The 13,486-nt window shown below is 37.8% G+C and overlaps 1 protein-coding gene and 1 long non-coding RNA gene across 6 annotated transcripts in view; one reads left to right on the plus strand and one right to left on the minus strand.

Moving 5' to 3' along the window:
* The window catches only part of LOC124279440 (estrogen receptor-like), a 175,262-nt gene extending 165,996 nt beyond the window's left edge, over positions 1 to 9,266 (plus strand). For all 5 annotated transcript variants that reach the window (XM_046715269.1, XM_046715267.1, XM_046715271.1 and 2 more), the window contains exons 10-11: positions 395 to 525; positions 804 to 9,266. In XM_046715269.1, the coding sequence (XP_046571225.1) occupies positions 395 to 525; positions 804 to 1,087 (415 nt within the window). In that variant the 3' untranslated portion in view covers positions 1,088 to 9,266. The remainder of the gene's footprint in view (positions 1 to 394; positions 526 to 803) is intronic.
* On the minus strand, positions 8,057 to 9,672 carry LOC124279442. Its single transcript, XR_006899373.1, has 2 exons — positions 8,569 to 9,672; positions 8,057 to 8,426 (listed from the first exon to the last, which is right to left on the minus strand). It is a non-coding gene; the product is annotated as an uncharacterized LOC124279442 (long non-coding RNA).
* Between the last annotated feature and the right edge of the window lie 3,814 nt (positions 9,673 to 13,486).

The raw sequence follows: 13,486 nt of genomic DNA on the forward strand, positions 1-13,486 counted from the left end.
TAACAGGTAACACATGGTTGATGAGTGTTACCTGTAACACATGGTTGATGCGTGTTACCTGTAACACATGGTTGATGCGTGTTACCTGTAACACATGGTTGATGCGTGTTACCTGTAACACAAGGTTGATGAGTGTTACCTGTAACACATGGTTGATGAGTGTTACCTGTAACACATGGTTGATGAGTGTTACCTGTAACACATGATTGATGCATGTTACCTGTAACACATGATTGATGCATGTTACCTGTAACACATGGTTTATGCGTGTTACCTGTTACACAAGGTTGATGAATGTTACCTGTAAGACAAGGTTGATGAGTGTTACCTGTAACACAAGGTTCATGCGTTGCCTGATGAGAGGTGGAGGACTGATGCTGTGTTAATTTTTCAGCCACCACTGGAACATCACGGGGATGACAGAGATCCTGGAACAGGTGGCCGCAGTGTCTGAGCAGATGGTGCAATATAGTGTAGGCAAAGAGGAGCTGCTGCTACTCCAAGCTACAGTATTAGTCAATGCAGGTCAGCACAACTTTGATACAGACAATTACCAGCAACCAAGTACCATCTGATCAGTTTTCAACTAAATGCAAACAAACCTAGTTTGTTTTTTTGTAGCACAATGATAATATAAGGAAATGACTCCAAACAAGAATGTTCGTAATTACAACACACGCAGCATGAAATATTGGTTATATCAACGTATCTTCTTCTAAATAATTTCTACATTTAGTTTGTGTAATCTTTCTGATTTGAATGTGTTCATCAACTCTGAAGTACTTTGTGTATCCACTCTGCAGAAGTGAGACGGTTGGCGAGTTTCAGCAAGATCCAAGAAATGCGTCAGCTGATTGTGGGGGCATTGATGGAGGTTGTGCAGAAATACCACGCAGACGATGTCCAGCACTTCGCCTCCATGCTGCTGCTCCTCACCCACATCCGACAGGCGGGCGAACGCGGCATCGCGTGCTTCCAGCAGCTGAAGCGAGAGGGCTGCGTTACATTCTGTGATCTTCTCACCGAGATGCTCGAGGCCCACAATTCCACAGCAGAGAGGAAGCAAGAACTGGAACAACTTGACTGATGCATGTAGAATGTGATGCAGTCACTTCCTCCTAGCCACACTAGTGATGCATTATGGGAATGTAGCTGAAATGCATCCTGGGAGTGTGTGATAAGTGCATCTTGATCCAAAGAGCAAGCTAATTTCAGTGATAAAGTTTTGTATGATAGTGACTCTGCTACAGTTCGATGGAGAGATTGTGGACGACTTCTATTTTTAAGTAATAATGTGATTTTTTTTGAGGTAATGATATTGTTTAGCATATGGCACCAAGTGCACTGTTAATACTACGCTGTGTTGTGCGGGAATTGTAGGTGGCGCTCGTCCCTGCCTGCCTTCCGTCTTATTGAACTTGTGTATAATCTGGCTGTAAGCTTCACTACTGCGACATCTCATCAATGTGCTTGTTAGTTCCATGTTCCGAGGGCCTCCAAGTGTTCCTCTAGCATCTCCTATGCATTCATGATCATCGCCATCTCGTCACCATCTCGTCATCATCACGTGACTTCATGGCCACAGCCTCCTCATCAACCATCTGCCATCATGCATTTAATATTTCTTGTATTGTGCTGTCTTGTTCTAGAAATGTCACCAAGTGACAATATAATATATGTATAAAGCTGTTTGTATGATAAGGATCAACATCTAGATGTGATGTAAGCACATTAATTGTTTCACCTTCCTCAATGTTCCCCATCATGGCCGATCACCTTTGTGTCGCTATCCCACCATTTTAAGTACCATAATTATTCTAGTAATTCAGACAGGAAATAAATTATATTGCATATATACGCATAATATAGGAAGGTAGAAATTATTACTGGGAAAAACACACTGATTTTTGTCATTATTGGTGTGAAAAATTGCCTTATGTCCAGCATGAAAAATTCAGCTTTGATGAAATATTTCGCTGTTGTTTCGGTTTAAATAATTATAGTAACATCAGCATTGTTTGTTCCTGTACAAAACTATTGAACGGATTGATATTCTGATTGAGATAAACTACCAATTGCCCAGAATTAATTAGGTTTGTATTATTAGAATAATTACATGGTATCGCAGCCGACAGACTTTGCTGCCCCTGGCGTGTGCAGACAAACAGACAGTTCAAAGGTCACCAGTGTGTATCTAATACATACAGTGATGACCTTCAAGGTCGCTAATAGTGTAGTGTCAAAGTTCACCAGTGGATGCATGGATGAACAGAAACTATTTAATAATTATTTTTGTATGAAGAATTCAAGAGAAAATATTTAGAAATAAAGATCTTAAAGTAGATACATTTAGACACATATTTAGTAAATTTTATATCCTACTCAAAAGAAATTAAAGAACATCCCAATATTTTCATGCCATTACACTTAATCTGTGATAGATTAAAATTAGTATATGAAGGAATTGATTGTTCGAGAAATTATTTTTAGTGGTATATACAGGGTAATCAGAGTGATGTCCCTTGTTCTGAGTGCAGTAGGACTATGCTATATGTATATATATAGTGACCTTTAACCTGTCTGTGTGTCTGTACATCCATGCTGATGAGGGTGCTGATTTTGAGGTGCTAATTGCTTCTCGCTCACTGTATATCATGTGGTGGTATAAATCTAATGATGACTGCTTCGGACAATAAGTGGAGATGCGCCATTCATTGATTCAAATAATGTGAGGATAAAAAATACCTGTGTAACCCAATGTTTTTATCTAAGTTAAAACTTTGGAGACTAAACAAGCGGTTCTGATGATATACAATATGGTTTAAGGAAAGTATGATGTGTCCAGCTTGAGAGTGGATGGTAGGACTTGTTGGGTCGAGCAGCATCTTGCATATGTATAGTCAACATCATCATCAGGCCAATCTTTTATCAATATATGGATTACAGGCTTCTGTCATCAGAGGCGTAAAGATTTAAAATATAATTATGACCAAAGTAGCGGTTGACAAATTGATTTTAGTGAGTATTTGAAGCATTTAGGATGCTGTCTGATCCTTTTCATGTTTGTCAAAATATGAGTTTCAAATGAATCTCACTGTCACACAATTTTGAGGCTAAGAGTTTTTTGCTGATGTCAACGTAATCCCAGTTTTTAGAGGTGTGACGATACAGAAATTGCACGATATGATACGTGTCGTGATATCTTGGAATGATACGATTCAATTCGATGCATATCACGATATGCTATCTTAAGTTATTTTCTTTCAAAAAGTATATTTTGATAGCAAGTAACAGAGTAAATTTGGCATCACCGTAAATTTCTGGTAATAATTTTAAGGTCAACGATACATATCACGATACGAAAAAAAGTATCGATATATTTATCTTCAGATAAAGTATCACGATTGTCGATACTGCGATATATTGTCACAGCTCTACAAGTTTTGAAAAAAAGATTGGCCTAGTGGTTTACTGGTATATTTCAGACATCATGAAGTGCCCCTTGCAAAAGCAGAAGGTAGTAATGCACCATGTAACAGATCCCCAAGGGCTTGCATTGTGTGAAACCTACACTAACCCCTTATCCAATCTCAAATTACATCCCCTTGATTTCCATTTGCCAATTTGATTGGCTCTGCTACCAGGTCCAAAGGACCAATCAGAATGCAAGCTACAAACTAGTCTCAATGTTGGGTTGGCAATATTAACATCTCACTGATTATGATTGAGTTTGCAAAAAATTCAAAATTGAAAACTGATTTCAAAAGTGTCTTCTGTCCATAAATACTGGTTTGGGCATTTATTTCTAGATAATACCAGTTACCTCCCTTATCCTTTCCCTTCTGACAATGTTTGATTGGTCAGTAAAATGTTACTGAAAATCATGAGTGGGTAATTTGGAATCTCAAAAAGCATGAAAACTAATCCCGAGGTCATTGTAGGTTCACTGTAAATGCTTGTCCTGGAGATAGAGGATGCATGTAACACTGTCCACAGCTCAAGCAGAGCCCCTGGTGTTAGTCTTAGTGCCAAGTTTGCTGGTAGACCTGACCCTCATGCACACCAACACTTGTCCAAAGTAACAAATGAGTTGCTTGGAAGATATATTTGCATATTTGTTTTGTGAAGGCTACTTATCACTGTTTCCACAAAACTTATTGTGGTTGTCTGTAGGAAAGCAAAGACATTGAGATATTAATCAAAAATTTATTGTCTTTCCAAAGAAAATGGGGAAGTTTTGATTAATGCTTTATTTACTAGTATTTATGGTCGGTAGAGTTTACAAAATCTTTGGCAGTATTAAGTGTCAGGTAGAATGGCCACATTTATTGTTACTGAAAATAAATGGCACATGGGCACGAGTGATATGTGTAAGAAATCAAGTAATCCATTTAAGACAAAAGTGCTTTCCAACAGCTTGTTCGTATAGTGCTATAGAGAGAAGTGATGTCACACTCTCAACCTGGGGATGATCACACACCAGCTGCAGTATATGTAGCCATGTGCATCCAGATGTTATAATACATATGTTTCCTGTCATTTTCAAAGGCAAGGGAGATAAATGACTAAAAAAGATCCAGTTTCCACCCATCAAGAACTAGGCCGGGATTTTTTAGTTACGTTTTGACAAACTAGTCTCTGCATAATACATTCAAAATGGACATCTGTTTCGTAACTTTTCTATAAATTTCGGTCAGTTGTAGGATTTGAAAATTGATGCCCAGGTGACGTCACATATTTTCCATTTCTTTTTAATTCAAGGTGCTGAAGTAATTTGATGCACTTCACGATGTAATACAGATCTTGAATATTGATCCAATGGTTTGAGCAAGTGCTGCCATTTTGTTTGAAGGAAATGTAGGTAATATGATAGGAGGAATCTGATGTCCAGGAGTGACATAGGTGAAACGTACCTAATAATAGCCACTGATGGCACCATGCTTGAGCCACAATATTCAAGCCAAGTTCAGCAAGGTGGAAACTGGACTCTTGTAGTCAGTTAACTTCTTTACCTTAGGATAATGGTTTTCTATAGATACAATTTTAGAAATCCCATTTTCTCCCCCTGCTGATATTGTTTTGGGAGTTCATTTGCCCACTTGTAGTGTACCTAATGTTGACACATGGTGGAGATGACAAGGGGTCTTCTTGTGGTGCCTAGTCCAAACTATATCAAAACCATAGAAATTGTGCTTATATCATTAATTGTAGAACAATTAGAAAGTTAAAGCATTTGATGAAATTGGTTTGAACCTTTCTAAGTTTGTTAGGGCAGATATACATGTTGTTTCTTTTCAAGGTAAATTTGTAAAGAGTGTTGAATTGTTTTCAGTTATTGTATGAAATGATAAAACCTTGTCAAAGTTCCCAACTTACATTTGATGTTTGGAATAAGATAAATGTTTCTGTCTCACATATAAACCAACACCAGGAAATTGGATAACATTGGGTGCTGCAATTTTTCACTCATGTTTGGTTTCATTTGTAAAAGTCACTTTCATATTTTGAACATTTAGAAAACATCTTTTGATGATTCTAGATTATTCTTGATCATGGTTACCTCTTTTGAAGTAAAGTAATTAATGACAAATTAGAATAGACAATGTTCTGATTTGAAGTGAAATTTGTTCCGCTTCCAATTCTGATTAGAATGGAAGCAGTCTTCCCAGTATCATCTTAGTGGGCTTTAAATTGAGAGTGATATTTACTTCTTTGAAACTGTTTAGATGAAACCTATTTATAATGACAGAGGGTGTAGTATTGATTAAATCCACTAGATGTAGTGGAATTGTGATTATATTTACAGTAGTAGTGGATTGTTGGGCTGTGAAGTAGGGGACACAACTCTATATTGCTATCACTAACTTAAAAATGAATTTAGTTCATTTCATAACCATGCTGCCATATTTATTACAATTGCTGCTCACTTGTTTGGTGTGTACTGTCTTTGATTTGTGGTAAGGATAATAGCTTGTTACGGAGACCTGTTTGTATCATCACAACATAAGGATATGGAATATTTTGTGTTCTGGATGTAGACATTTATTTACATCACCTTTTTCATGATTTTTTTGAGGAATTTATTACATGTTCTATCTTTTGTAATTTTGACAGTTGTGCATTTCAAAAGTATTATACTTCCTGTTGTTAAACAGAATGTGCATTGGTGTTTTTTTAAAATTAATTCTTTATTTAATATTGCAAGACTTGTTATTGTTATTCATTTAGAGAATGTTAAGTTTGTAGAAAAGAATTGTGTTTTCTTTAAGTAAACAATTCCATGGTAATAGGTTAAATTTTTACACAGAAAACCTAAATATAAAACTTTGTTACGGAGGTGACACTAGAAATGATACAATAAGAAAGTTGAACTATGTACAGTAGTTGTGCCAGGAGAGTCACATTCACAACTGTTGGAGAATTATAAAATATTTAACGTTGAAACATGGCAGATGAGGCTACCCAAGAATACATCTTGTATCCAGCAATACCTGTGTCATCAACTCATCAGTTGCCTAGCAACACTATATATTTTTGTTAAGCTGAAGGGATACATTACAATATTGGATAATTTTTTAATGACTACAAATTGCGACGCCATGGCATCGAGTTTTAAACTTTTGTCCTGTCTAACAGGGCTGAATGTCGATGGAATTTTGTTACGGTTTCAGAATAATATCAGGCTTTGTGAACGGCTTTATTAGCTTTTTACAATGGTTACTGTGAGATTTTAAAAATTCTGTTTCTTGGTTTTTAGCATGATATGGCTTCGTTCCATAAAGCTCATCCATGCTAGGACTTAGACCTATGTTCCAGCACTGGTCTCACTTGTAAAACCGCCTTGTGGAAAGGTAGGATCATCATCACCAAGTTTCTAACATGGCCCTACATCCTGAGTTATTATTCACCAGTCCTCGCTTCTTGTCCTAGGCTGCAGTGAGGATGTAGCAGTGATTCGACCGGTCATATCGAACAGTCTTTTATTCACGCTGTTTGACCTCATACTAAGTTTTATCATCAGTTTCATTTTGTGGTTAAGCAGGGTTTCAAAGAGATGAAAATCTCTTTTAAATCTTTTCATTATGGGTCATGGTTTTTTAATTTACCTGATAAATAAAATATCTCATCAGATTTTATACATTTGCAGTTATTTATATACTTTTTCCAAAACCTAGGTGATATCTTTGTGAAAATATTGACTTTTTACTCAGTCCAAATGTCAACCATTTAGATATTCAGTAAGCATTATTTTCATAAAATATTTTCAAAATATCACCACGAAAGACTACATTTCAAGAATGTGCAGCGTGTGTCAATCAGTTCTTTTTTCATAACATGTGTCTGCATGTGGTTTCACCAGGTTCTGTACATATATACACAGTGTAATGGCATTTGATGGACTTGTTGTTCCAGTTGCCAAAGATATGATCTAGGGCAGAAGAACAATAGATGTACTTTACTGCTTAGACAATGCAACTTTCCTCTCTGTCACACTTGAAATGTCGTACCCTGTTTTTTTAACATACTACCCATGTACAGAGCTTAGCTTTGTCGTCTGGCACCATAGTCTTCAGTCTGGTAACCATGGTAACAGGTGCTAGCAGTGAAAAATGGCAGGAAGCAGTTACAACAGCTTTACTATGAAATCTTATGGCACATGTATCTTTAAAGGTAGTTTGCATTTTCTTATAAAAAGTGAATGTGTTTAGTAATGTATTGAACACTGGAGAAAATTGGTTAAGAAATATATCAGTGTATTTTGTGATACAAATCAGTCGTCTCAGATGAAACATAAGTCACTGATTGGAGAAGTTTACATGGGAATTATTACATTACAAGAATGTATGTATATGTAGACATATAGAAAACTCAAGTACTCTTGTCTCCCTCCCCAGTGTTAGATTTTACTCCAAGTACTAGGACCAGACAAAGAGGACATGCATCTCAGTTGGTGTCATGTTTTGTTCTATATTCCTTTTAGCATGGCATTTTTTAATTATTAGGAACCATTTTTTCATATATGTTTGGGCCAGTGTTTTAATGGTAGATTTTTTTGTATCATCTCAACAAATTTGAAATGTTATCAAGCTTTATAAAATACAGTGGACAGATGCCACATTCAAATGTGTATATGAAATAGAAGTCTCTTAAAATCTTAGTAATTATAACCAGAATCTCTTCCGCCCTGATTCATACTCTTCCTGCACGTGGAGCACCCTGCTTCCCCTGTCTGCACAGGTTGCCATGACTACAAGACTGCCTCACACTACCCCCGCCAACAATCTGTTTGGGGGTCAGGCAGCTTCCTATCTCCCATGTCAGGGCAGCCATTTACCCCCACCCCAGGGCTGCTCTTATTGTGGTGTAGCTCGTTGTGTGGTATTGTATTCCTCAGCAGCAGCTACATTCCCTGCTGTTGACCGGAACTAACGGTCTGACTGGACATCTTGTAGTAGCTGCAGGTGCCAACTAACGGTCTGACTGGACATCTTGTAGTAGTTGCAGGTGCCAACTAACGGTCAGACGGGACATCTTATAGTGCCAATCAGTGTTAGCAAAGGGTCTGACTGAACATCTTGTAGTAGCTGCCGGCACCAACTCATGGTCAGACTGGACATCTTGCAATATTTGTTGGCGCCAACTTACAGTCAGACTGGACATATAAAAGCAGCCATCAGCGGCCACTTATGGTTGGACTGAACATGTTCGAATAACTGCTGGCAAGAACTAACGGTCAGACTTGAAACTTGTAGTTACCACTCGTACCAACTAATGGTCAGACTGGACAATGTCTGTTTTTCTTGTAGTGGTCACTGGCATGGACTAATGTATGTTTGTCTTACAGGGGCCATTGGCACCAATCAGCGTTCAGACTTGACATCTTGTGGTGGCCACCAGCGCTGACCAATGTTCAGTCAACATCTTAAAGTGAGCATCAGTGTTAGCTAATGGTCTTACTGAACATCTTATAGTGCCCATCAGTGTTAGCTAAGGGTCTGACTGAACATCTTATAGTGCCCATCAGTGATAGCTAATGGTCTGACTGAACATTTATAGTGGTCGCCAGCAATGACCTATATTCTGTCTGGACGCGTGATGGTGGCCACTATTGGGCTGACTGGACATCTTATTTGCAGATCTATCAATGTCTTTTTTCCTCTCAAACATGTCTTGAAATCAAACTAAATCCCTTACGAACATGTTGTACAAGTTTATTTCATCTTTATCAGTAACAATGACTGTAAAATTAAAATTAATGAAACTGCTTCCCATGTTTGTTGTTGCTGCTCTACATCAGAAGGAGTTTGTTTTAACGTGTTTTGACCAGCTGGATACACTACTACAAAGGGAGAGGTTAGAAAGATCTGCAGAAAGAGTTTGTTTAAACAGTGTTGTGAACAGATCGATACGCTGTAGATGCAGAAAGGGAGAGGTTAGAAAGATCTGCAGAAAGAGTTTGTTTAAACAGTGTTGTGAACAGATCAATACGCTGTAGATGCAGAAAGGGAGAGGTTAGAAAGATCTGCAGAAAGAGTTTGTTTAAACAGTGTTGTGAACAGATGGATACACTGTAGATGCAGAAAGGGAGAGGTTAGAAAGATCTGCAGAAAGAGTTTGTTTAAACAGTGTTGTGAACAGATCGATACGCTGTAGATGCAGAAAGGGTGAGGTTAGAAAGATCTGCAGAAAGAGTTTGTTTAAAACAGTGTTGTGAACAGATCGATACACTGTAGATGCAGAAAGGGAGAGGTTAGAAAGATCTGCAGAAAGAGTTTGTTTAAACAGTGTTGTGAACAGATCGATACGCTGTAGATGCAGAAAGGGAGAGGTTAGAAAGATCTGCAGAAAGAGTTTGTTTAAACAGTGTTGTGAACAGATGGATACACTGTAGATGCAGAAAGGGTGAGTTTAGAAAGATCTGCAGAAAGAGTTTGTTTTAAACAGTGTTGTGAACAGATGGATACACTGTAGATGCAGAAAGGGTGAGGTTAGAAAGATCTGCAGAAAGAGTTTGTTTTAAACAGTGTTGTGAACAGATGGATACACTGTAGATGCAGAAAGGGTGAGGTTAGAAAGATCTGCAGAAAGAGTTTGTTTAAACAGTGTTGTGAACAGATGGATACACTGTAGATGCAGAAAGGGTGAGTTTAGAAAGATCTGCAGAAAGAGTTTGTTTAAACAGTGTTGTGAACAGATGGATACACTGTAGATGCAGAAAGGGTGAGGTTAGAAAGATCTGCAGAAAGAGTTTGTTTAAACAGTGTTGTGAACAGATGGATACACTGTAGATGCAGAAAGATGCAGAAAGGGTGAGGTTAGAAAGATCTGCAGAAAGAGTTTGTTTAAACAGTGTTGTGAACAGATGGATACACTGTAGATGCAGAAAGGGTGAGGTTAGAAAGATCTGCAGAAAGAGTTTGTTTAAACAGTGTTGTAAACAGATGGATACACTGTAGATGCAGAAAGGGAGAGGTTAGAAAGATCTGCAGAAAGAGTTTGTTTAAACAGTGTTGTAAACAGATGGATACACTGTAGATGCAGAAAGGGTGAGGTGAGAAAGATCTGCAGAAAGAGTTTGTTTAAACAGTGTTGTACACAGATGGATACACTGTAGATGCAGAAAGGGTGAGTTTAGAAAGATCTGCAGAAAGAGTTTGTTTAAACAGTGTTGTACACAGATGGATACACTGTAGATGCAGAAAGGGTGAGTTTAGAAAGATCTGCAGAAAGAGTTTGTTTAAACAGTGTTGTAAACAGATGGATACACTACTACAAATGGTGGGGATAGGAAGATGGTCAGACCACTCTCATCTTTTGCTTTTAAAACACCTGAATTTGGGTGAGTGAGAATGGTTTTGCACTGCTTCTATCAATATTCCAGCAGTATCACTTGGGATTCACACATTGTTCCAAAGTGGGGATAAATTATGGGCAATTACACCAAAAATAATAAATTGCACAAGAAATAGGTAATAACAATTGAAAGCTGTTAATTGCACAGACCAGAACAATGTCAACATAAAAAGACACAATCAAAGAGCAATTCATTTCCCAACAACATCTTGGTGTTTCTTCAATGGCAGCACGGAACTATCAAACATGCTTTATTTCTTCCACTCCATACCCTGTACAGTAACATCAACACATCATATGTACACCCACAGAAGAAACTTTAAGTACATATTTATCCATGCACACAAAAATCTAAAAAATAATTTGATTTAAGACAATGTATATTTCACATGTAAAATCACAATGACAAAGTGTGACACTGAAAAAGCAAGCAAGATCCCATCTTGCATGGCCGTGACCCCTATGTGATGGTATAGACACTTCATTACACTAACATGTCTGATTCACGGGGATATAGGACAACAAATACATGTGAGTGAGTTTAGTTTTACGATGCACTCGGCAATATTCCAGCTATATGGTGGCGGTCTGTAAATAATCGAGTCTGGACCAGACAATCCAGTGATCAACAGCATGAGCATCAATCTAAGCAATTGGGATATGATGACATGTGTCAACCAAGTCAGCGAGCCTGACCACCCGATCCTGTTAGTCGCCTCTTACGACAAGCATGGGTTACTGAAGATCAATTCTAGCCTGGATCTTCACAGGTCACAAATACATGTAAAAACTTATATAAAGCTTGACTAAAACATGTCTGTTGCTTAACAATGTTGACAATAAAAATATTCCAGTATGAAATGCATGGTTTGTCATATTAAGTTACAACACGTAACAAGGTGTTACTTACAAAATATATTACTGAAATATAATACAGTAATTTCTTCCTATTTGTTTTGTGAAAAGGACAGTATGACAATAATTTGCCTGACGGAGGCGAGACAGTTCGTCCACACAACAGTTATATTGTTGCTGCTTGAGGATCACTGTCACCTACACTTCTTGACACCTCATCTGAGACAACTGCCTTAAGTAGGTGATAAAACAGTTTTATCACATGCAAACCTGTCAACAATGCTGTCGTTTACATCTCTCAGCTGTGTGTTGAATGTACAGTGTGATGTGTGAGAGCTTGCTACAGGATTCTTTAATCCTTGGCTACAAGCTGTCACAGTGATACTGCAGATAAAGTGGTTCAGTAACAAAGCTCAGGTAATAACCAAAGGTTGGAGTTAAATTCAGCTCGGTTGCAGCTCAGACTGAATACTTACAAAATAACTATATCGGTGAGAAAATATGTAGCCTACAACAACAGCCTTACCATGAGCGTCTATCTCATGTATGAGAAAGCATATGTTAGCAGCAGTTTTATCTGCATTAGAACGAGTGAGCGAGTTGGGTTTTACGCCACTTAAAGCAATATTCCTGCAATATCATGGTGGGGACAACAAAAATGGGCTTCACATCTTGTAACCATGTGGGGAATCAAACCTGAGCACGACAAGCAAACGCTTTAACCACAAGGCTAACCCACCGAACCCTTAAAAGATAAAGAGTACAGTCATCACTTATTAAAATCAATGCTGACTCAATGTGTGCGTGCATGTGCATTTTGTTTGTTTTAGATCACACTTAACAATATTCCAGTGGACTAAATAATCAAATCTGGACTAGACATTCCAGTGATTGATGTTATGAGCACCAATCTGCACCACTGCAGTATCTTGACCCACTATCAGTCAAGTCTCAGAGTCGGACCACCTGATCCATTAACTGACCAGCACAAAATACTGGGGATCAATTTCTAACCTGACATTCTCTCTGTGAAATATTTCATTTGCACCCACACTCACATTCATCTCCAGTTCTGTACATCTTGTTCTAAGACTGTCTGTTACCTCACCATCCGTAAACAATATGTTCTGCATACACTAACACGGTGGTGATACATCCTATAGCATCCCATGTATGTTATAAGTCATCATGATACATCCTATAGCATCCCATGTATGTTATAAGTCATCATGATACATCCTATAGCATCCCATGTATGTTATAAGTCATCCTGATACATCCTATAGCATCCCATGTATGTTATAAAACATCCTGATACATCCTATAGCATCCCATGTATGTTATAAGTCATCATGATACATCCTATAGCATCCCATGTATGTTATAAGTCATCCTGATACATCCTGTAGCATCCCATGTATTGTATAAGACATCCTGATACATCCTACAGCATCCCATGTATGTTATAAGTCATCCTGATACATCCTATAGCATCCCATGTATGTTATAAGTCATCATGATATAGCATCCCATGTATGTTATAAGTCATCCTGATACATCCTATAGCATCCCATGTATGTTATAAGTCATCATGATATAGCATCCCATGTATGTTATAAGTCATCCTGATACATCCTATAGCATCTCATGTATGTTATAAGTCATCATGATATAGCATCCCATGTATGTTATAAGTCATCCTGATACATCCTATAGCATCCCATGTATGTTATAAGTCATCATGATATAGCATCCCATGTATGTTATAAGTCATCCT

This window comes from Haliotis rubra, unplaced genomic scaffold (assembly GCF_003918875.1).
Source record: "Haliotis rubra isolate DU_JTF1 unplaced genomic scaffold, ASM391887v1 Scf25, whole genome shotgun sequence".
NCBI classification, from domain to species: domain Eukaryota; kingdom Metazoa; phylum Mollusca; class Gastropoda; order Lepetellida; family Haliotidae; genus Haliotis; species Haliotis rubra.